General features: G+C 50.7%; 1 protein-coding gene across 9 annotated transcripts in view; it reads left to right on the top strand.

Annotated features, from left to right (window-relative positions):
• Positions 1–24639, top strand: part of ST3GAL3 (ST3 beta-galactoside alpha-2,3-sialyltransferase 3) — a 230784-nt gene that overhangs the window by 199384 nt on the left and 6761 nt on the right. For 5 of the 9 annotated variants that reach the window (XM_024125620.3, XM_024125619.3, XM_028485181.2 and 2 more), the window contains 4 exons: positions 3618–3712; positions 6923–6986; positions 7878–7973; positions 8261–8447. In XM_024125620.3, the coding sequence (XP_023981388.1) occupies positions 3618–3712; positions 6923–6986; positions 7878–7973; positions 8261–8447 (442 nt within the window). Of the gene's footprint in view, positions 1–3617; positions 3713–6922; positions 6987–7877; positions 7974–8260; positions 8448–9493; positions 9579–13792; positions 13938–24132; positions 24618–24639 lie in introns of those variants that run through there. The other 4 variants (XM_028485193.2, XM_028485195.2, XM_028485185.2 and 1 more) reach the window with 4 other exon arrangements.

Below are 24639 nucleotides of genomic sequence, written 5' to 3'. Positions count from 1 at the left end.
TATTGAATATAGATGTATGGATAAAGAAGATGTGGTACATATATACAATGGAATATTACTCAGCCATAAAAAAGGAACAACATTGGGTCATTTGTAGAGATGTGGATGGACCTAGAGTCTGTCATACAGAGTGAAGTAAGTCAGAAAAAGAAAAACAAATACTGTATATTGATGCATATTTGTGGAATCTAGAAAAATGGTACAGATGAACCTATTTACAGGGCAGGAATAGAGAGACACAGACATACAGAGCAGACATGTGGACATGGGCTGTGGGGTGTGGGATAAATTGGGAGATTGGGATTGACATATGTGCACTGCCATGTGTAAAACAGATAGCTAGTGGGAACCTGCTATATAGAGCAGGGAGCTCAGCTCAGTGCTCTGTGGTGACCTAGATAGGTGGGATGGGGGGTGGAGTGTGAGAGGGAGGTCCAAGAGGGAGGGGATATATGTATACATATAGATGATTCACTTCGTTATACAGCAAAAAGTAACACAACATTGTAAAGCAACTATACCCCAATTAAAAAAAAAAGAAGAAGAAGAAGGGAATAGGAATTCACATACACACATTATGTATTTGCTTATACCAAAAACAAAAGGAGGAAAAAATAAAAACAAATAAAAATGAATACTATATGGGAATAGAAGTAACAGGAGTTGGACACAGAAATGAAAGTTTGACTTCTCTGAATATATCTTGCTTTGTGAATTTAATTTTGGAATTCTATAGTTTTATATCATCATAAAACAAAGTTAAATTAATATGAGGGGTAAGCAAACTCTAGAAGCAAAAGCAAAATGAAACAAATGAACTTAACTATGTATTGCTGGTGAAGTAAACTCAGCAGGATTATTCCAAAATAATTCTGCAAAAGCAAAGTAATTTATCTGTATTTCTCTAGTGGGGTATTCCCTAAATCATTTTTAGTAATGGTAGTATTAGTAATAATACTGGTGTTTTTATTCTGAAACTATTCTACATATTTTATATATGTATCTATATGTATGGATATATTAGGATAAAGCAAATAATTAATTATGTTACTATCACTATAAACAAGGATATCAGCTTACGAGAAAAGAGATATAAATATAAAATCAAATGGTTTCAGCGTATTTTTTCATTTGTGTATCCTTATACATTTGATTTGGGGAAGTCATTTTTAATCAGGTTACCAGCCGCTTATGGTTTTTGTTCTGTCCATTTGCATAGCAATATTTTCATAATATTATAAAGTGAAAAAAGTAGTCTACAGAGCAATCTAAAAAATAATACGGGAAAAGGAAAGTCCGTACAGATATATACCAAAGGTTAATTGTCTCTGTGTTGTAGGATTATGAGTATTTTTTACGTGTGTGTGTGTGTGTGTGTGTGCCTATCTGTATTTTTTTCCAAAATTAACACTTTATAAACACCAAAAATGAGGCATTTTTAAAAATTTTATTTATTTATTTTTGGCTGCGTTGGGTCTTTGTTGCTGCATGCGGGCTTTCTCTAGTTGCGGCGAGTGGGGGCTACTCTTCCTTGCAGTGCGTGGGCTTCTCATTGCAGTGGCTTCTCTTGTTGCGGAGCACGGGCTTTAGGCATGCAGGCTTCAGTAGTTGTGGCACATGGGCTCAGTAGTTGTGGCTTGCGGGCTCTAGAGTGCAGGCTCAGTAGTTGTGGCGCACAGGCTTAGTTGCTCCACGACATGTGGGATCTTCCCGGACCAGGGCTTGAACCCGTCTCCCCTGCATTGTCAGGCGGATTCTTAACCACTGTGCCACCAGGGAAGCCCAATGGGGGGGGGTTTAAGTAAAAATTAATATGATGAACTTTCTCATCAGCTGAAAAGATGGGGGAAGAGAGAAGACAAAGAAAAAATGGGTTGAGACCATTTGGCTAGATCTTAGGAGAGTTTGCTAGCATATGACATGCAGTACATATTGGGAGGCAGATAAAATCATGTCCATGCCTGACTGAGAAACTGCAAAACTTTCATAAGCTCAGTCCTGACACAGGAGAGGTTCTTGCCCCAGGCTTATCCAGGGACCTTGTGGTCTCTGGTCAGAATCCTCGGGGCCTCTGGTAAAACATCAAATGTATTAATTCACTTAGATTGCATGTACTAGGTGTGAGAAACATGAGTGACCCTTCTACACAGAGGAGAAGTGTGCAAACTCAGAAGCCCAGAAGAAAGCCGCTGTGCAGGAATAGCCCTCCCACGCTATCACGTGTTGACAGTTTCTTCCTAGCAGCAAGGGATGGGGAGGGAGCAGCATTGAAAGTTTTCTGCCTCTTTCAAGTTCACTTCAAAATCTCTAGTAATGATAGACCTCCAAGTGATTACTGCTGTTATTCCCCCCGGTCTGGTGATTGTAATGGTGTTAGTGATGATGGGAATGAGAAATGGATGCTGAGGTTAGAGTTCACTGGGGGACGGTGAGTTCTAGCTTCTGGGCTGGGAAGGCCCCTCCTCCAGTCTTCAGTTTTTCAGTGGGCTGATTCAGGCTGTTAGAAACAAGAGTCAGCCACAGAGGCCTAGGCCTCCACACCTTCGTTCTCAGCCAGGAAGGCCCTAAGCACACCCCGCAACAAGGTCAACACACAGGAAGTGACCAGGTGCTGGCCATCTCCCGGGCTGCTAGGTTCCCTGAAAAGGTCTCAAAATCAGGGTGCTAGGTTCCAAGTGAAGTCGTGCTGTCCAAGCATCTCTGAAGAGCTTGGTTCCTCCTGTCCCTTCTCACTCTGCCCTCACTTCCTTCTGCATCCCTCTGATGCCATCCCCCACCCCCCAGCCTCCCCCCTGCCCTGCCCACTCCTCGGTTTCCCAAGAAGAGCAAGGCTTGCCTTTTCTCTCCACAACTTGGCATCGCCGCATGCCTCCTTCTCTCCCCCTTTTCCCTCCCGTCTTTCCTCCAGACCAAAACTCCCCCTACCCGGAAACTCCTTGTCCCTCCGCCACCTCCTGTGGAGCTTGGTGTTCCCTCGGTCCTCCTCTCTGCCAGCAAAAGTGCCCAGGCTTCTGCTTATCTGAAGCCTCCCCTCAGCCCTGCCTCCCAGCTGCAGGATACTGTGATATTTTTTCTTCTGTCAAACCTCTAACTCCTATGGCTGTTCACCTGCTTTGCCCTCTCACGGTGAGTTCTCCTTCCTCCTCACCCTGGGTGGTCCACCTCCCAGAATTCTCTCGCAAATTCTGTCTCTCTGCACGGGCTGTATTTTGGGGTATTTTTCTGCTCACTGGACAGTGTCTCATCTCCGTGTTCCCAGATTGCAGGAACAGCGTGGGCAGCAGTGACTATTTGATGGATGCACATGTGGATAACCTGCCAGAGAGCTTCCCGCTCTGAGATGCTGATCCTGCTGAGTGCCTCTTGCCTCTCCACTCCTACAGCTGTGGCCCCATAAGGACTGGCCAGGCCTGTCCCTCCACACTCAGGCTCCACCGAACAGGATCTGTCAGACCCCGCACAGCAGCTACCCAATGTGCAGGCTGGAGTGGGGAGGAGATGCTGGAACATGGAGGATGGCTTCTGGCGGATCCACAGCCAAGACAGACGGACAGAAAGCCGTTTAGCACTGCAGCCTAGCGCACTTTGGGACTCTCAACAGCCCTGTTGTATTCCAGGTTCTCCAAGCCAGCTCCCATGTTCCTGGATGACTCCTTCCGCAAGTGGGCTAGGATCCGGGAATTTGTGCCGCCTTTTGGAATCAAAGGTCAAGGTATGTTGGGAACCCTGCCCCACTTTACATTAACATCTCATCCCCCAGGCTATCTCCCTAATGTCAGGACGGGGCTGTGCCCTCAGAAGTCTCCCTGCTGGGAATCCACCCCTCTCAACAATGCCCTACCTTCTCTCCCTCTTTCCTGACCTTCCTTTTTTTCTTACTTCTTTAGTGGAATGTTTACTCAGAAACCACCACTTTGCCAGGGGCTAGGTACACAACAGTGGAGTAGACAGATGTGGTTCCTCTCCTCAAAAAGCTCCAGTCTAATGCAGACACAGGTACTTGGAGTGCAGTAAGGACTCTGATGAGGGAAGAACACTGTGCTGTGAGATCACACAAAAGGGGTGCCAGAGACAGCAGTGCTAGAGGACTAGATATGACAGGGGAAATCCCAGAGAAAATAGAGGCCATCCAGACGACTGTCCCCAGGGCCCTCCATCATCCCCTCCTGATGTTTTTCACCCTAACCTAGCCTCCCCTCCAGTCCTTTTTTATCCTGTCCAAGGCTAACCTTTCCCCCTGTACCCTCAGAACTGTCCCCTTCTATTGCCTCAAGGACCTCACCCATGCAGTTCCTCACATAAGACTTTCCCATCCCTGAGAGTTTAACAGTTCTCTTTCTGTGTCAAGTTACTGCCCTATTTCATGGCATGGTAGAGTTTCAGCTTTAGCATCAGACATAGAAGGATCCGGTCCCAGTACTACCTCTTTATTAGCTGTGACCGTGGACAAGTTACTAACATGTTTTGCTTTAGTTTCTTCCTCAGTTAAATGGAGAGAATAATACCACTGTATTAGGTTGTGGTCAGAATTAAATAAGATAACTGTTAAAGGGGTGATATCATTTGGCAGACTCAAGAATGCCTGAACCCTCTACTTAGCCGGCCCACCCCTCCCTGAAAAGAAGACAGTGGCCAGCAAAAGGATACTCTTGAACTGGAGCTTTGACCTTCAACCTCCAAGGACAAATCTCCTGGGTTGGGTTGAACCACATGAAGAACTCCTTTTTCATGGGTGCAGGTAGCCAAGCAGCCTAACTTTTCTCCTAAATCCTCACTCAAGATTCTGATCCTGCTAAGCCATGAAGGGCAGGAAAGGCCGATACAGAGCCCATCATCCAGCAAGAAAAAGCACCCCATAGTTTATGACCATTCTGCTAAGGTTCCCCTCCTAGAAAACAAAAACCCAATCCATATCCTTGGCCTTGGCCAGTTAGCAGCAGTATGCTTTTCCTTAGAGGTGAAATTGGAGGTGGGAAAAGGAAGGGATCTGTGACCTTCCCCGAGGCCCACCATAAAGTGTATCTGAAGGCACTTGGTACAGAACATTTCCTTAAAGGTTTGTTTCCTTACCCTTTCTCATTCGACTTCTATAAAGGTTGCCCGTGCCAACTGTCTCCTCTTACTCACCATTTACTCTTGAAGAATATCTTCTCCCCTCACCACTTCAGTGAAACTGCTCAGTGCCCCCAGGAGATCCAAAGGATACTTTTCAGTCCTTAACTTGACATCTTGGCTACATCTGACAGTGTCGTCCAGTCCATCTTTTAAAAAAATTATGAGGTTGCTGTGTTTAATTTCAGAGGCATCCTTTCTTTACATGAAGTATTTCAGGCGTATAAAAAAGCATAAAAACTAATATAATGAGCACCCACGTACTCTCGTACCCAGCTTCAGAAATAAAACTTGAGATATGACTCAAGCTCTGTGTAGCCCTTCCCCCTCCGTTCCCTGCCTTCTCCAGGAGACCAGTATCCTGGTTGTCATTCCATGCCTGTTTATATATTTCTACAGCATATTTATATATCTGTTTAAAATATGGCATGGTTTTTGCATGTTTTTGAACTTTACAAACAGTATTGTATATTGTACTTGTGTGTGTGTATTTTTCAAATTGATTTTTTTGCTTACGCTTTTCAGGCGTATCTGTATTGGTACACATAACTCTAGGTCATTGATTTTGCAACTGCTGTGTAGTGTTCCATCTACCACATTTAATCTATTTTCCTGCGGTGGACTTTTAGGTTGCCTCCAACATTTAGCTATTACCAACAGTTCTGCAATGAACATTCTTGTACAAGTCTCCTTAAACAAACGTGTGAGTTTTCTGACGCTCTCCACCTAGGAGTAGAGTTGCAAGATGTTAGTCTATGCACAGCTACATCTTTACTTGATATTAAGGTGCTCTTCACTGTGATTGTACCGACTTACTTATCTTTAGGCCTTTATGTATATTACCTTTTTATCTTCCTAACATTTCTGCACAGCAGGAATTACCATCTTCATTTGGAAGATGAGGAAACTAAAGCTCAAAGAACATAAGTGATTTATCGAAGGTCACAGAGCTCATAAGCAGCAGAGCCAGGATTTGAGTCCAAGGCTGATATCATTATCTGTTATATTATAATGCTCTCATTATACCAGAGTTTGAAAGGAGAGCAGTCATCATTGCCAAAACCAGAGAGAGGTCAAGAAGAATGAGGGCTGAATATGGTCACAGGATCTGAGAGCACAGAGGTCACGGGGCCCTTGCTGAGGGGCAGCCTGAGCGGAGTGCAGGTGGGCAGATGCCAGGCCACAGGGCTTGAAGAGGTAAGGAGGTAGAGACAGCCTGGCAAGAACAGGATTAGAGGTCAGCAGTGTTAGAGGGAGGAAGGGAGGGGAAGATGGTATCAGAAAATGAGGCACAGTGGCCTGACCCGGGGAGCTGGCTGGGAGCACTCTAGCTCTTCACCATTGGTTGGCTCCTTGTTTGCTTCCTGGTGTCTGCTTGGTGGAGGCACAGAAGTGAGCACGTGGTCTCTGCCTCTGACCGGCACTGCCATTCTGGGGGACACTGAGATGCCCCAGCTCCCAGGCAAGGCCCACGCCTGGGGGCGCATGTCCCAGGGCCTGACGGCAGAGCCTCCGACAGCCAGCTGAGACTGCCAAGGAAGGGCCAGGGAAGCCTGAGGAAGGAGCTGTGCGCGGGTGCCGGGGGCTGGCTCCAGGCAGAGATGTGTGTGCCGCCTCTTCTCCTGCCTCCATCTCCTATCTCAGGGAGAAAGTTAGGCCAGTGGCCCAGCCTTGTGTCCGGAGCTCCCTCCCCAACCTTCACGTCCACCCTAGCCCCAGGACCATGTGCCTTCAAATCTGCTCATCGGCAAACATCTCATGGGAACCCTTAAGCGACCCTCTAACAGTTTCCTCCCTCCTCTGTCCACAGATAATCTGATCAAAGCCATCTTGTCCGTCACCAAAGAGTACCGCCTGACCCCTGCCTTGGACAGGTGAGCCACTCGCTGCCCAGTATCCTGCCCCTTGGCTGCCCAGCATGTGCAGAGGGGCTGAGGCCCAGCTGGCCTTCCCTGGACCTGGGCAGATTCTCCAGCATACCCACACACCCACACACGCGTACACACTGGGGTGGGTGAGCAGGGAAGCGGGGCCACCGCACTGGGCTGGCCGCCCTCGTGGGCCATAAGCAGTTGGCAAGACATCTCAGTCCTCAGGCAGCAGAGATCTGAGGGTAAGAACTGAACGTCCTGGGCTGGGATCAGCTCAGCACTGGGACTGAGTGGCTGGGTGCTGGGGCAGCCGAAGGGGCTTAAATCCAGGAGGCAGTGACAGCTCTGAAGCCAACAGACCCTAGGTGGGGGAAGCCCCAGGGTCAGAGGTGCGAGAAGCAAAGTGAGTAGGGTTCTCAGGTGGCTACTGGGTGCATGGGGGCTTCTGAGTTAAAAATAAGTCCAGCCTTGAGTCCTGGAGCCTCCAGGCTCATTCCTCTGTTCTTGCTTCTCTAGCATAGCCCTCAAGCTCAGCCCACTCTTCCCTCTCCCCTGAAGGCAGCCCAAACCCACTAACCCTTGGGGAGTCTTTAACCCAGAATGCCATCTTACCAGAGCTTCTTCCTCACCACCCCAGAGCTAGTGCCCAAGCCCCTTCCACACCCATGTTTCCCTGGAGAAGTGTCAGGGACCAGGGGTATCTGAGAGCCCTGAGTGGTGCAGCTCTCTGCAGTGTGGTTCTGGCCTCTCAGAAATGCTGCCAGAAGCTTACTGGTCTGCCTCCTCTGTCCCAGCCCGTGCCTGGCCAAGGGCATGGGGTCTGGGGCCAAAGGGGCATGGGGAGAGGAGACCTGGCGGACAGCTCTCCAGAGGTCTTTGTGTCTGTCCCCTCAGCCTCAGCTGCCGCCGCTGCATCATCGTGGGCAATGGAGGTGTCCTTGCCAACAAGTCTCTGGGGTCACGAATTGATGACTATGACATTGTGGTCAGGTGAGCTCCTCGAAGCAGTGCCTCGGGCACCTTCATGTCCTGGTCCCTGAGCCTACTGAGAACTGTCTGTCCATCTGGCCCGTTGGGCTGGAGGTCAGTAGAAGCCTCAAGAAGAACCCTGGGTGGGAGGGCTTTGGAATGGAAAGCCAGGTGGCACCAGGTGGCCCGGGCTCCCTATCCTCTGCACCTGTGGGGTATTCTGGGGTCTTGGTGCCTCCCCACACACAGGCCTACAGACCGCATGCAGTGAGCCCAAGGCAGTCGCTGACTGGGCCCGCTCTCTGCAGACTGAACTCAGCACCAGTGAAGGGCTTTGAGAAGGATGTGGGCAGCAAAACTACACTGCGCATCACCTACCCTGAGGGTGCCATGCAGCGGCCTGAGCAATATGAACGTGATTCTCTCTTTGTCCTCGCTGGCTTCAAGTGGCAGGACTTCAAGTGGTTGAAGTACATCGTCTACAAGGAGAGAGTGGTGAGCTCCCTGTGCCCCAGCTCCTTCCCCTCTCGCCCTGGCCCTGCCCAGCTTCCAAGTCAGCCCCCTTTCCCTGAACCAGGCAAAGAACAAGTAGGAACCTTTCAAAAGGAGCATTAAGGACCCAGATGCAACCAAGGGGCAGAGAGGCCAGGAGATGCCAAGGCCACTGGCCCAGACTCCTGGAGCTGATGTGCCTGCTATCTGCTACCTGCCTCCAGAGACCCAGGCTGCAGGTCCTTCCTCAGCCTTCTCTAGCCAGACCCCAGGTGCCTCCTCAGCAGACCCTGTGGGCCCTTCCCTGGCCTTAGCTCCCCGGTATGGAAAGCTGTCGCCCGGCTAGACCCAGCTTTACTGCTGATCTTCACAACCCCCGCCCTCACTTTCTACTTGCCCCCCAAGTCCCTCTTACCCTCTGTGAGGTCTCTCTGACTGTGGTCGTGTGGGTCCCCCCTCATTCCCAGCCAGGGGAAGAAGGCCTTATTTGGACCCTGGGGCCATTCCACAGGGATAGCAGACCTCTCAACGTCAGGGTGCCAGTTCCTAAACTTACTGTAAGTCCTGACCTCTCTCCACTTTGTGCTTTTACCACTGACTTGTGGTTGTGTCCCCAACCTGCCATCGAGTCTGGTTCCACTCTGGGAATGGCCAGATTCTGTACTTATTGGTCTAGGCAGACAAGGGTCTGGGCCCGTTTCTTTAGAGAGCTTATATGGCCAAGTAGGGTCAGACTGTTCCTACTGGACCACCCAGTGAGTCCTCTCCTGAGTCCTCTGTCTCTCAGCTCCGGGCCAACTTGTCCAGGCTCATTCCCCCTCTCCCCTCAACCAGCTGTCATCAGCCACCCCAGGGGAGGGGCACTGCAGAGTTCAGGCCATTCATCTTCCAGTACCCAAGCCTCTTACCAGAGGAGAATGATGACAGACAGCGCTCCGCCTACAGTAAGAAGCTAGTTGTTCTTCCTGGAGGTTTAGAGGAGAGCTGGGGGGCTGGAACAGCTTCTCCTGCCCATGGACGTCTCAGTGCAATTTGGTTTAACTCCACAGCCTTTTCCCAAGCAAGGCCAAGTGCAGGCAGTGTCAAGTAGGTAGCAAGCGAGAGCGAAGACAGAAGTCAGGTCCAGAAATTCAGGTAGGTGGGATAGTGGGGAAAGGGGAGCCCATCTCAGAACCAGGCTGAATGTGGCAGCCAGGGTCCCCAGAGGGGAGGAAAGGGTTTGACCTTAGCCAGCCCCAGCGGCGAGCAAGCCAGCTGCCCACGCACACTAGGCGGCGTGTGGGGGCTGAGGGAGCACCCCTCCGTTTTCAGAACCCTAGGACCTGAGCAACTAGTGTCCTCAGAGCCCTTCTCTTTGTCTTGAAGGCAAGAGAATTGGGATCACAGGTAGGCACCTTTAAGGGAGAAATGGGAGGAAATTGGGGCTGCCCTGGGGAACCCCAGAGAGCCTGTGGGCTGCTTCCTCACCCTGCCTGCTGCCCATCTTCCCACCCCCACCTGGCATATGCTTTCCTCTGCTCCTCGACACCTGTCAAAGGAGCTTCTGGAGGGCAGGGCCCTGATCCTCTTTGCTCTTCTTACCCCTCAATGCCCAGCCACCACAAATGATCTGGAATTGGCTCAAACACCAGATCCTGCTTCTTGCTGGGCAGACTGGGATAGGACAGGCGACCCATATCAGGAGGCCAGGCCAAAGGGTGGGTCAGGGCCAGCCAGGTGGGTGTTGTCACATGATCCTTCCAAGAACACCAAGGACAGTTCATTCAAGACTCTTAAAAGTTGTCCAAGGGAGTCAGGAAAGAAAGAAGAAAAGGAAGGAAGCCAACTAGAGTTGGAAGACTCAGTATACTCAGGCCACTCAGGGAGCAGACAGCAGGGCCTCATTCTCCCCGAAAGACTCAGGAGCTTACTGCCTGGCCTGGCCTTGGTGGCAGGCCTGTTCAAGGAACTAACCGGAGCAGTTGGGATGAAGAGGTGTGGGCCGTGCTCAGGCACACGCTCATTGCGCCGATGTGTGTCCTGTTGCGGCCACGCCCAGGGATCTAGGACCAGCCCCGTGGTCCTTGGTGAGGACTCCTTCCCAGGGTTGGGAGATGTGAGTGGAAAGGGGAGAGAGGAGCAGGGAAGGAGTCCTCTGAAGTTCACAAGGCTTCCTTGGCTCCAAAGTCAAAGATAATTGGGGCCTTTAGAGTGAGCTGCCAGAGGAAAACCAGTGATGCCCATGGCTCACCCGAGTGGGCCCGCCCAGGCCCTTTTGGTTACCCTGGAAGCCTCTTTAGTGCCCTCCTCCACCCCAAGCCCAGGGCTGATGCCTTCGCAGGACCTCTCTCATGCTCTACTTCACTTCTCTGGCATCTGAGGCCCAGGTAAATGTGGGAGAGGCTGCTTTTCCAGGCCCCCTCCTGTCTGGAGCCCAGCTGCAGGCTTGCCCTGCTCCTGCAGTTATGTTTCTAACCATGCAGCCCCTGGGCTACTGGAGAGCTCTCTGTACCTGTCTGGAGCCTCACCTGCAGAATTCTGGCAGGAGGCAGCTCTGTGTTTGGGAGCCAAGGCCTAGCTGGGCAGGGCTGGGACAGGTGTTAGGCCTCAGTCGTGGCCGCTGCCTGCTGCTCGCTGTGTGAGCAGTCGCTCACTGCCTGTGTAACTTCCTGATTCCCAGGAGTCCTGACAGGGTATGAGAAGGGGAAAGATATAGGAAAGGAAGACCAAACAGCACAAACACAGCCTGTGCTAGAGCTAACCATGCTTTCTTCATCCACATGGGAGCTGTCCTCTTCACCATTTGTGGCTGTTTGATTTCCTGATTCGCTGGGCGGTAGCACAGCTAACTCTAAACAAGTTACCTTTAAAGGCCCTTTATCTCTCAGATCCCAGGAGGCCAAGCCATCAGGCAGGTGGAGGAGTTCCCAGAAGGCCTTGTGTGCTCGGGGCAGCTCAGAGGAGCACCAGCGGACTACTGAGTGGGGAAGCTGAGGTCAGGGGGAGGGGAGGAGCTGGGGACATGGAGATGCAGGTATATGTGGGCCATGGAGGGAGGGGCGGCCTCCAGCTCTTGTGAAGTTCTTCTCAGAGGCACATCTGGCTCCACCCCTCCACACGCTTACTCATTTGCCAGGCATGTCAGGTGTTCTCTGTGCTGTCACTGTGCTGCTCCCTGGAAACAGAAAGTCACTCAGTCTAATGGGAGACAGTCGCCGAACTAGAGTTATAATGCGGTGTAGTAGGTGCTGCGCCCTGAGCATCCTCCTCTTGGTGTTTGATGAAGGCTGGAGACGCCCTGTCTGTGGTCCTGAGGACGGAGCCCTGGGACCTGGAGAGGACGGGACATGTGAGAGGCAGAGCTTCTCGTGTTGTGTCCGCTGCCTCTGCCAGACTCCCCCACCGTGCCCCAGGGTGCTGGTGACCCAGCACTTCAGAGCCCCGGGGAGCTGCCTCCCCAGTCCTCTTCATCCTCACTTGGGAAACTGGAAAGCTGGCCTCACTGCTGAGTGGCCTCTGGGCCTGAGGCCTGGGTTGGGTTGGTGGGTGTGGTTCCAACCCAGCGGGCGGGGAGGAGAGGACAAGGGCTAGGGGTTGGCCCCTGGACAGCCTTGACCCAGGCCCGACCTTCCAGCTTTTGTTCAGTCCTTGGGGAAGGCGGAGGGATCTAATAGGCCGGCCAGGGCCCCACTTCACGCCCAGGGGGACTGGGCCCTTGAATTTGAGAGACAACGTGGTTGACGGGGAGAAAGCAGCTTAGGCCTTGGAGTCATACAGACTCGGGTTTAAATTTAGACCCTGTCACTTGTTAGCTGGGCTCTTAGACAAATCACCTAGGCCCCTTAGACTTCATAAAACAGGAGTAGTACTTACTACCCATCTTTCAGGGTTGGTTTAAAAGTTAAACAAGATGAAGTGTAGAAGCACCTAGCATAGTGCTTGACAGTAAGTTCTGTCTGTGGCAATTATGAATACTATTTATTATTTTATTATTATTATTGGTGGTGGTGCTATTAGAAAAGCCCAGTTGCACTAGGGAGTGAAGTCTTTGTCTAGACTGTAGGGCCTGACCTAGGAAGTGACCTAAAAGTGGGGTCAGAGGCCAGGCCTAGAGGAAGGAGAGACATGGACCTCCTGGTGAAAGGCCGCAGGGGTGGGCTAGCAATCTAGCACAAGGCAAATGGCCACCAGGTCCCCGCATGTGAGGCCTTATTGGACCAGGCCTGAGACAGGGACTGAATGTCCATCTGCACCTAAACCTGTGCTCTGTCCAGGCCTGAGAGGGATGCAGAGCCTTAGGATGGGCTCTGCCTAGCAGGAGCTCGGTGTGGACACCACCTTGCCTCTGGCGAGACTCCGTGCAGGGCACCTAGAAAGCGCGGTGATGTTGGCAGACACCGTTGCCTCCTGGCCTCTGCTGAGCCAGCTTGATGCTGCGTACCCCACAGTCTCCTTTCCAAACCTCTGAGACAAGCTCTCCTGGATACCATTTCCTTTGCAGCCATTTCCAGTGGACACAGCTCTTTCTCACGGATCCATTATCCCCTGTGAGGGCCAGGAAGACTCCCTACACATTCACCATCCTGCATCCTGCCCATCGCTCCTCCCGGACCATGAAAGATGCTCAGGGACTGGGGCTCACGTCATCATCCCCTGTGCTCCTCTTCATCACTGTCATCCATAGCCTCTTGCTTACTTACCTCATGATCCTTGTTATTATTCCTCCTCCTTTTCCTCCTGCTGCTTTTCCTCCTCTTCCTCCTTCCACCATCCTCATCATAGACGTCATTTATTAAGATCTTCAGTTTGCCAGCTTTCTTTGAATTCCTTTATTCAGTTTTCACCATGACCCTGTTAGATAGATACTATTATGATCCCCATCTTGGGGTTTAGGAAACTGAGGCACAGAGAGGATGAGTTACTTGCTAAGATCACACAACTAGTTAAGTGGTAGAGGTGAACTCAGACCCAGCTCTGGATGCCATCTCCTCCTACCTTCTCAGGAACTGTCTTTTTTCACTCATCTCTTTTCTTACCTCTTTACTGGATCTTCCTCTCACATCTATAAATTTGTTCAGCTATTTTTTTTTTCATTTCTCTCACCTCAAAAACGAAAGACCCAGGGACTTCCCTGGCAGTCCGGTGGTTAAGACCACGCTTCCACTGCAGGGGGCGTGGGTTCAATCCCTGGTCGGGAAACTAAGATCCCGCATGCCACGACGCAGCCAAAAAAAGAAAAAAAGAAGAAAGAAATCCCTCTCTTCAGCTGGTATTCACCCTTTCTCCTTCCCTTCTTTTTCAAGTTTCTGGCAAGAGTCGTCAGCTGTACGCGATACATATCTCCATGTTTTCCCCCTTCTGTTTCTCAGCGCTCTCCAGTCTGTCTTCCAAACCTATCCCTCTATGGCAGTGACCTTCTGATTCTAAATCCAGTGGACTCAACCTTGCCTCACTTTAAAGGAACAACTTGTCAGCACATATTCAGTGAGCATTTACGGTGTACCGTACGCAATGGTAAGTTCTAGGGATAGTCCTTGATTCTTACAAACTCATGGCTAAAATCCTGGGAAGCATGCTCAATTCCTCCATCTCCTCTGCCTTCTCTATTCAGTCATTCAGCCTCCAGATCTGTGGTTCTCCCTTTTAAAAATGTCTTCCTTGGATTATTTCAGCAGCTTCCTATCTCCCTGCATCCAATCAGGCCTCCCTCCAATCCATTCTCCACACCTGTATCCAAAAGAATCATCCTAAAGTGTCTATCTGGTTGGTTCATTCTCCTGCTTAATGGGTCCCAGCTGTCCACATGCAGCAGTTCTCAGAGTGCCTTCTCCTTTCCAGTAGCATCAGTATCACCTGGAAACTTGTCAGAAATGCATTTTGGGACTCCACCTTAGGCTGTGAGTGAGAAACTCTGGGGGTGGGCCCAGCAGTCTGTTTAATGAGCCATCCAGGTGATTTGGATACAGGCTCAAGTGTGAGAACCACTGACCTGCAGGGTAAAATTCCAATTCCATAGCATAGCGCTCCATGCTCTGGGCCCTCCAACCCCTTCCTTGTCCTGACCGCTCCTTCTTGCACCCAAAATTACTCTCCACTCTGCCCATACCAAAGTATATGCCCATTTCACACCTCCACGTTTTGTCTGCTTCCTTTCCCAAGGCTGTATTAGGTGCTTCTCTTCTGAGCTCCCAGACACTCATCACTCTGTTAAGCATAAGGGTTCTCTTATCCATCAACTCTTATAAGCCCCTGGAGGGCAGGAACTGTCCTGTTTATCTCTGTAAGCCCGTCACCGCCTGCAGTGTTTGAGACAGTTGGCCTGCATAAACGAATAAATAAATGTGGAAACTGAGACCCAGAGGAAGGCAGGAAGTTGTGGCAGAGTCAGGATTCCAACCCAGATCTTCTGACTCTCAGTGGGGGCTCTTTCCTCGCAAGTAGGCTGCCTCCCTCCTCTGTTGCCCCAGAGATCATTCTTTTAGATTCGGACCCTTGCGTCCTTTTGCTCCCCTTTTGCCTCTCCTGGGCACCTCTCTCCTCTTAGCCATGTTTGATCTTCTTTCTGAGGTTCCGAGATCATTCTTCTTGATAAAAAAAAAGTGAAAACTGAACAGTCCCTGGCCTCTGCCTCGTTCAGTTGTCTGTTGGTATCACACAGCCGGCCCCAAGCCGACTCCTCTTTTTGTTCATTGCTTTTTCCAAATATAGCTTTCAAAAAGGTTTTTGACCCTCTCCTCATAGCATGCATCAAAATAAATTCCAAATGGACTAAAAAGTAAAATATAAAAATACGGCCAAAGGAAAGTAGTACTTTTGAAGAAAGTAGAATAGAAATCACATCCCTAGAGGGAAGAGAACTTTCAAGGGACAGAAGTGCTAGGAAAAATCAGATTTGATAATATACGAACACTTTAAACAACAACCAAAAAAGACTGGATACCACAAAACTTTGAAAAGTATGTTTAGGAAATATGACAAATGGTTATTATCATGAAAGTTGACAGGAAAACCATTAGGACCCCAGCAGTTAATGAGCAGGAGACTGAACCGATCACACAGAAGGAAATATAACTAGTAAACAACAGAAATATGTTTAACCTTCCTGGCAGTCAGAAAATTCATGTGAAGGCGACAGGGTGCCATTTATCACCTATCATGTCTTCAGAGAATGTGTTTAAATTATAATACATGATTCTGGCAAGAGTGCAGTGACAGGTGCTCTCAAAGGCTACTAGTCAGAGTGTAATTGGGGACAAGCCTTTTGGAAAGGAAATGACACTGGCACCAGGAGCCATCTCCCAAGGGAAGGAAAAATCTGCCTACAAAGATTTTTATTGTAGTGTTATTTATAATGGCCAAACTCAAGTATAACCTAAGGGGTTTATTATGAAAAGTATGGTTCAACTAGCATACGGCGTATAAAGGAGCAGCCCAGTGACACTGCAGAGGCTGCGGGCACCTGGACCAGCCAGCACAGCCGCTCCCACTCTTGCTCCTTTGGTGTGGGTGGGGCCGCTGAAACAGCACTGGATTCAGTATCAGGAATGGATGCCTCTGCCTCAGGCCCCATCTCTGAGTTTCATTTTCCTCTTCTGTACAATGGGGATGGTGAAAGCTTTCCGGGGTGGCTCCCAGATACACTGCTGCAAGGAGCCAGTGGGACAGTGCACTGACAGCCCCTGGCACACTGTGCTCGCTGCAGTGGCGAGCACCTTCTGAGAAGGTCAGTGCTTGCCTTGCTGAGCCCCTCTTCAGGGCTCAGAGGGAATGCCCACCCCAGTCACATCCTCCCCTGCTAGACCAGCCCCAGGTACTGGAGACCTCAGGATTTCTTGCCCCAGCAGCGCCAAGTCCACTTCCGTCCTCTTGAGGGTAGAACACACCTCCCTGTGCAGACTCCAAAGTCCAAGGAGGGATGCTTGCAGAGGCTGTAAGCCGAACTTGGATGTGTAAGCTGGGCAGTCCGCACGTGTGTGCACAGTACTTCCCACAGCGTGAGATGGGACCAGGGTGGGAAGGGAAGGGGAGGGCAGGCTGGGGCTAGCTCTCCCTACACCATGGGCCAGCATGGGTCTCCGGGAGTCAGAATTCTCAATTCAAACCTGGCCTTCCAGATCGTTTTTCAAGGGAGGATAGAATATATTTTATTTAACAGCTTGATACCGTGATGAGTCACTGTCACATATTTGGAATCTAAAACTTAGACATGTGGTCTGTGGACATCCATTTGTAATTTTGTCCCTAGCCCCACAAATCTTAGGGGTTTGAGCCTTCACGGACATGGTGGCAATGGCTGGAGGTGAGGCTGGGTAGACGGGACAGACAGCGAAGGGTCTTGTCAGCCAGTCACATCAAGGAGCTTGGGCTTTGTCCTGCGGACTAACAATAGCAGAAGCTAACGAGCTGCCTTTGTGCCAAACATTATGTGTGTGACTTGTAACTGTCACGGCACAGAAACACTATGAAGAAGGAGCTAGTCTGATTTCCCATATTCTTAGATGATGATAATGAGACTTTGAAAGGGTAAAGAACTTTCCGAGGGATACAGAGTTAGTAGTCAGGGTTCAAAAGCAGACCCACAGAATTATTGGGGCAGCCCAATCCACAAGCAGGGGTGGGCTGAGGAAGGCGGGAAGGAGGCAGTTGTGGGATGGATCTGCACAGGAGCCACAGACCTGGTGTTGCTAGGTTTCTGGGGACCTGGGAGAGGGAACCATCAAGGGAGAGTGAGCATTCAAGTCGGAGTCATTGTGGAGGATCGGTGGTGGCTGGATCCCTTGGGGGAAATGGATTAGATCAGAAAACAAACCTTTCAGGGTCTTGGTTTCTGTAAGAGGGGATTAGACCAGATGTTCTTTTCTGTTTTGTTTTTTTGGGATTTTTGTTTGTTTGTTTTTTTATTGGAGTATAGTTGATTTACAATGTTGTGTTAGTTTCCTCTGTACAGCAAAGTGAATCAGTTATACATATACATATATCCACTCTTTTTTAGATTCTTTTCCCATATAGGCCATTACAGAGTATTGAGTAGAGTTCCCTGTGCTATACAGTAGGTCCTTATTAGTTATCTATTTTATATACAGTAGTATGTATATGTCAGTCCCAGTCTCCCAATTTATCCCTCCCCCCGAAAGCAATTTTTTTAAATTAATTTATTTTATTTTATTTATTTTTGGATGCATTGGGTCTTCGTTGCTGTGCATGGGCTTTCTCGAGTTGCAGTGAGCGGGGGGCTACTCTTCATTGCGGTGCGCGGGCCTCTCATTGCGGTGGCTTCTCTTGTTACAGAGCATGGGCTCTAGGCACGCGGTCTTCAGTAGTTGTGGCTCACGGGCTCTAGAGCGCAGGCTCAGTCGTTGTGGCGCACGGGCTTAGTTGCTCCATAGCATGTGGGAGGCTTCCGGGACCAGGGCTCGAACCCTTGTCCCCTGCATTGGCAGGAGGATTCTTAACCACTGCGCCACCAGGGAATCCCCGAAAGCAAATTTTTTAAAATTAATTTTTACTGGAGTATAGTTGCTTTACAATGTTGTGTTAGTTTCTGCTGTACAGCAAAGTGAATCAGCCATATCCCCTCTTTTTTGGATTTCCTTCCCATTTAGCTCACCAGAGAGAATTGAGTAGAGTTCCCTGTGCTATACAGCAGGTTCTCATTAGTTATCTATTTTATACATAGTATCAATAAAGTATATATGTCAATCCCAACCTCCCAATTCATCCCCCCCACGCCCTGCCCAGACCAGATGTTCTTAAAGGTCTCTTTTTGTATGATGGTAATCAATGTTTTGAGGGTTATTTGTTGTCTGAAATATTATAGAATATATTTGTACAGAAAGTAAATGGCTTATATATAACAGAGACTCATGTATTTGTTGATTGGGTGATCCAGGTTAATCATTAGTTCTGAAATATTTTGTACATCTGTAAATAGCTCTCTTTTCAAGCTCTACTTCATTTTACTTATAGTTTCCTTAGTATGTCACCTTGCTCTTCCTCCCATTTTAAGTTTTATGCATGTGAACATTTTGGGGATATGTCTTCTATGCATATATTTTAAATAAGTATAACAGATGTTTTAAACCTCTTTTTGGCTTTCTCATATCATAATAATTATACCATGTATTGAGATATTTGTACACAGCCCTGTCTTTCCTCCTGGGTTATAAACTCCTTTTGAGTAAGGAAAAAAAAAAACAGACTCGCGCTCTTAATGATCCGTAATGACAAGCTGTCTCAGTGGGCGGTGGAAAGCCTCTGAAGATTTTAGCCCTGAGAGTGTCAAGATCAGATTTGTGCGGAATTGAAGGAAGGCACGATGGAGGCAAGGAGGTCTGGTGGCTCCTGGAGTGACCCCAGTGAGCTGGTGACCTGTCCTCAGGCAGTAGCAGCGGGGGGGGGGGGGGGCGGGGGGTATAGGAGGGGGGACCCCACCTGCCCTTACTCCTGGCTGCAGAAAGCTAGCCTGGCTCCTGGAGTGACCCCAGTGAGCTGGTGACCTGTCCTCAGGCAGTAGCAGCGGGGGGGGGGGGGGGCGGCGGGTATAGGCAGGAGTGACCACACCTGCCCTTACTCCTGGCTGCAGAAAGCTAGCCACGGTCAGGCTCTCCACTCCCAGACCTCTCATCTTGGCATGCAGACTGTTTCTCTCCCCACAGAGAAGGAGGAAGAGGCTGCAGGAGAAGCAGCCTGCAAGGGCGCGGGCAAGCACTGTGGGAGCCTGGCTGGTCAGGTACTTCTTCCCAGATGCTTTCCCCGCGTTGCTCCTGGCTGTTCTGACAAGAGCAGAACGAGTTGCATCAGCAGGAGACCAGCGGCTCCACGCAGATGAGCTGGGTCCAGGCTGGATTGAGGCAGGGGCATTCCTGGAGGAGGAATTCAACCAAGCGTGCAGCCCACAGGTGGCCTTGAGGAGAGGTTTGACCATTCCAGGCCAGCGTCATTGACTGGCTTTATAGGCCTCTGTGCTGTGTCCTGTGGGTCAGGAAAACGAGATGTGAGAGGCCTTGGGCCGTTTGGATAGGCCTTCTGGAACAGGGCTGTGTTCTGGTGGCAGGCTTGGCAGTGTCACCCAGCAGTAGGAAGGCCTCCAACACCCACTGCCCTCCTGCAGGAGACCCAAGGACAAAGCTGGCCCCCGTTTGAGTGTGTGTATGTCTGTGAACTGGCCTGTGTGTGGCCTCTAACATTGCTGGCCACACCTTCTGCTTCACTCTTGGCTTCTGTGACACTCAGAATCATAACAGACAAGATTTATTGAGCCCTTGCCATGTGCCAGACATGGTGCCAGATGCTGTAAAATGCACAGCACTTCATTTAATCATCACGGCTCTCTGGGAAGTGGTCTTGATGTCCCCGTTATGCACGAGGAACTTGAGGCCTGAAGAAATTCTGTGACACGCCCTGGCTGCACAGATGAAGAATCTGGATGTGGACGTGGGTTTCCCAGACTCCAAGGCCCACAGTCTCCCATGGCATCACACCCCCGCCCTGCGTCTCCTCATCACTCTTACTGTTGGTTCTCAGTCTCCTCCGCAGGCTCCTCTGCTCCCACCGACCCCTTCAATGTTGGTGTCTATAAGGTTCTCCTCTCTTCTTGCCCCACACAGAGATTCTCAATCTCAAGTCGCCAAACGCCCTCGCTTCCAGGGACCCTGCTCCCTTTGGCAGTGGTGTGCGGTGTGTTGTGTGTGTGTACCCGTGTATGATTTTTCTGAGACGGGGAGCCATGGCTTTTATTTGAGAGACAGGCTGCAGTTGTGTTTACTTGGTATTTGTCTGACACAGTGATGCCCCAGCCAGATCCTGGTCTTCCTGTTTCTCCTTTCCCTGGGATTCCTGAGGAGGCCCTGCACCAGGACAGTGACAGGTGGGAAAAATAAAAGAGCGGTGCCGGGTCCCAGTGCCCTAATGCAGGCTCTCTGAGACTTGAGTCCCAAGCATAACACTCGTTCCCACACCCACCCCACCCCACCCCCTCCCAGTCTTGCTCTCTGCCCGAAGGCAGTAGGAGCTTCAGCGCTCTTAGAACAGGTGAGCAGAGCCGGGACCGGAATGCCGGGCCTGCTCCAGGGAGGCAAGCTCTGCCTTGGCGTACCCGCCGCTGCCTGGGCACAAGGAGCCAGAAGGAGCTGTATGTGTGCCTGTGACTTTGCATTTCCCACTAGTAAATGTGACACACGTATCCTCAAATCCAAGAAGTCACATGAGTTGTTTCCCCTCCTGGGAAAGAGTAAAGATGGGAAGAGAGGCAGAAGCCTTCCCTCCACCCTGGAGCATTTGTCAGCTTCTCAAAGGGGCTTGAGATCATAAGCTAATTTCCTACCGTTTCACATTGTGGTTACATATGGGACCCTTAAGCACATGGGAAAAGCCAAGAGATGTTGTCTCAGAGAGGGAATCTCGTGTCACAGAAAGACCCAGGCTCTGAAGTTGAATCCAGCTCAGATTCTCCCCAGCTGTGTGTGCCTCGGGGGCAAGGCCCCTCGCTTCTCTGAGCCTCAGTCCCCTCTGTGAAACAGGATGCAGGGCACCAACGGGAGTGACCCCTAACTCACCTCAGCGCTTCCGGCGGGTAGAAGGGAGGCCCCACCCATCCTTGACTAGCCCCCCAGACCTCCCGAGGTGGGAACAGCAGTGCTGATAATGAATGGTGGGGCAGAAAGAACACCCATCCTGGCATTACGACGTTGGGTTTGCATCTTGGTACACACTCTTACGTGACCTTGAACACGTTGCTTCATCTTGGGTTCCGTACCTGTGAAGTGGGTGAAAGTTGAAGAGACATAAATAATATCTACGAAAACCAGCCTGTAGCCTCCACACCCCCAGCTGTGCCATTACTGCCTCTCCCTCCCTTCCCGAGCAGCCCCTGCCCTTCCTCCTCTTGAGGGGTATGTGGGCAGGGACCCGGGGTTTTAGGGTGCGGGGAGGATGTTGGGGCCTGCTGGGCTCTGGAGAAGGGACGGGGGCTGTGCTTTGCTCAGCACAGGCTGGTACCTGCCATTCCTTTCAGTACACGTCTGATCCTCCCAGGAGGGGCTTCTCCCAAGTTCTGCGTAAGATCATGGCCATTTCTCCACCGTTCCCTTTCCTGCTGGGTCTCACTGTCCCGACCTTTACCCCTTTACACACACACACTTCTCCTGGACACAGAGGGAGGCACAGGAGGAAGCCGGTCTGGGGTCTGCTGTCTCGTCTCACTGGGGCTGAGACCCAGCGAAGTTGGCCCTAAGGGCCCATCCTTTGAGCTGACGCTTGGAGGATGGATAGAATTTGCCCGAGAGAGAGGTGTTGCCAGAGACGGGGAGACATGAGGAGGGGGTGGCTGGAGCAGACAGTCCATTGAAGGCCGCAGAAGACAAGCCTGAAGAGATGCTGAGGGCAGTGGAGGAGCCAGGATGGAGTTCATATCCCCTTACCCGCGCCCGATGCTGCGCTGCTGGGCCACAGAAGTGAATCAGATGTGAGCCCCTGCCCTGGGGCTAATGGTGGTGGTGATAGTAGCTGACCAGTGACTGTGAGCTGGGCACTCAGCCTGAATTATCTCATTGAGTTCTCACAACACAAGATAAATACCCTTAGTATCCCTGGTTTATCCATAGGGAAATGATAGTTTTCTTGCCCAAGGCCTCCACACAGTTGAGTGACCAGAGCTGAGTTTGGATCTGGGCCCAAGGATCTTCTGTCTTAGTCAGCTCATGTTGCTATAACAAAATACCACAGACTGGGTGGCTTATAAACAACAGACATTTGTTTCTCACAGTTCTGGAGGCTGGAAGTCCAGGATCATGGCACTGGCAGACTTGGTGTTTGGTGAGGGCTTCCTGGTTCATAAATCACTATGTCCTCACTTGGTGGAAGGAGGGAGGGATCTCTTGGGCCTCTTTTGTAAGGGTGCTAATCCCATTCTTGAGGGCTTCACCCTCAGGACCTAATCACTTCTCAAAGGCCCACCTCCTAATACCATCACCTTGGGCATTAGGTGTTCAACATAAATGAATTGGGCGGGGGGATGGGCCACAAACTTTCAAACCATAGCAGATCTTTTTTTATATAAATTTATTTATTTTATTTATTTATTTTTGGCTGCGTTGGGTCTTCATTGTTGTGCGCGGGCTTTCTCTAGTTGCGGTGAGCAGGGGCTACTCCTTGTTGCAGTGCATGGGCTTCTCACTGCGGCGGCTTCTCCTGTTGCGGAGCACGGGCTCTAGACGTGCGGGCTTCAGTAGTTGCGGCACGCAGGCTCAGTAGTTGTGGCTCATGGACTCCAGAGCGCAGGCTCAGTAGTTGTGGAGCATGGGCTTAGTTGCTCCGCAGCATGTGGGATCTTCCCGGACCAGGGCTCGAACCTGTGTCCCCTGCATTGGCAGGAGGATTCTCAACCACTGTGCCACCAGGAAAGCCCCTATAGCGGATCTTAACTCCATATTTTATCACCTCCCAAAGGTTAGAGGTCATTTCTACCTTGGGATGAAGGTATTCAGAAAAGACATGAGAAAGGAGAAGATGCTGAGTCTTAAGGAACAAGTATGGTGGATCAGGTGGGTGGAGGGGGGGAGACCGTTAGAGACAGAAGGAGCAGCATCAGCAAAAGAATGGAGGCACGAATCAGCAGATGTGGACTTAAGACAGGCTGAAATGAAAACTGGAGCAGCAGGCAGGGTTACTGGCTAAAAAACTCTGATCTCCTGTGGGCAGTGGTGATGTGATCCGGTTTGTATATAGAAAGATCATTCTGGCAGAGAGCAGAAAGTGGTTTGGGAGGCAGAGGTGGCCCATTCTGGGCACCCATTTTGGGTGAATGGAACTCAACAATTATTTTGTACTTTTCCAGTCACCCTGCTGGGCTGTGGGGGCAGTCAGTGGCCAATAAGACAGACACTGTACATGGCCTCATTATAATAGTCCATTTGAAAGATGATGAGACCTGGGCTTTAGGTGGTAGCAGTGTGCTTGGGAGGAAAGGATGGATCCGTGGGATTCTATAGAGAATAGAATCGAAATGACCCAGATGACCAGTAGGACAGAACGGGCTGGAGAGATGAAGAGGGATGCAAAGTCGATTCCCAGGCTTCTGGTTTAGAAGATGGAGTGGACAGCAGAGGTTAAGGAACACAGAAGGAGGAGCAGATCTGGGGGAACCAGAAACAACGGAGATGTCCTACGACGGAGGGGTTGCTTACATAGGCTATGGGACATCCCTGGGACACCTCTCCAGCCTACAGGGTTGGTTTGTGACTTTCTCCAGCAGTACTCAGGAGCCCAGCTGTAAGGGTGGGAAAGGTGGATGTATGCGTTGATCTAAGTTCATGGTTCCCCTGGACTAGGACAATAGAATGACAAGGGGCAGGGAGTTAAGGGTGCTCACGAGAGAGTAGCTGAAGCGATACACTCAAGGGACTAGACCAGGGAGGGCTCGTGTACTGAACAGAAAGGCAGGGCTGGGAACTAGAGGAAGGGAGAGAGGTAGAAGGAGAGGAATTTGTGGCCCTGGAGTGGACCCTGGGGTGTCAGGTTTCAGAGCTTATGCCTTTCCAATCCGGTACTGAGATCCCTCAGGGAAGAATCATCCCATTTTGCAATTAAAGAACTGAAGCTTAGAGAGCTTGTCACCTGCCCGAAGTCACCCAGCTCCATGGGTGGCAGAACTGGGGTTGGAGTGTTGTTTCTGCTCTGCCGTACTAGCTCACATTCTGTCTTTATTTTTCAGGTTCACTTTAGAACAGTTGACTGAGAGCGAGGAAATTCAGCAGAAGGGAAAGGAGGCGAGCCCAGCAGAGCAGATAGGAGAGAGAGGGCAGGCTCCTCCTGGGCCCCTCAGTAGCGGCGAAGGGGAGGGGTACTGCTGGGCCGTTGGGTCTTCCTCGTGGCCCAAGACCCACCCCCCCACCCCCGCCCAAGGCCAGAGCAGCACAGCCCAGTGCCCCACGCCCTGTGCCCCGCCCTGCAGCTCACTTGGTATCCTCCATCCACACTGGCCCCACTGTGTGCTCGCTGTGCCCTACCATGTACCTTGTCTCTGCCACACATCCTGTGTCCCCAGCACCCACCAGGTCGTCCGTCCTCCAGCCGTGTTTGTTCCCCATGCCCCAGGCTCCCTGTACATACCTTATGCCCCCCACCTTGTTTCTCATTAGCCTATACACACTTTGGGTCCCCACCACTCACCCAGTCCCATCACAAGCTGTGTGCCCGCTCACGCCCACTTGTCCTGTGT

This window comes from Physeter macrocephalus, chromosome 3 (genome assembly GCF_002837175.3).
Source record: "Physeter macrocephalus isolate SW-GA chromosome 3, ASM283717v5, whole genome shotgun sequence".
Taxonomy (NCBI): domain Eukaryota; kingdom Metazoa; phylum Chordata; class Mammalia; order Artiodactyla; family Physeteridae; genus Physeter; species Physeter macrocephalus.
This window is presented reverse-complemented; position numbering and strand designations above follow the sequence as displayed.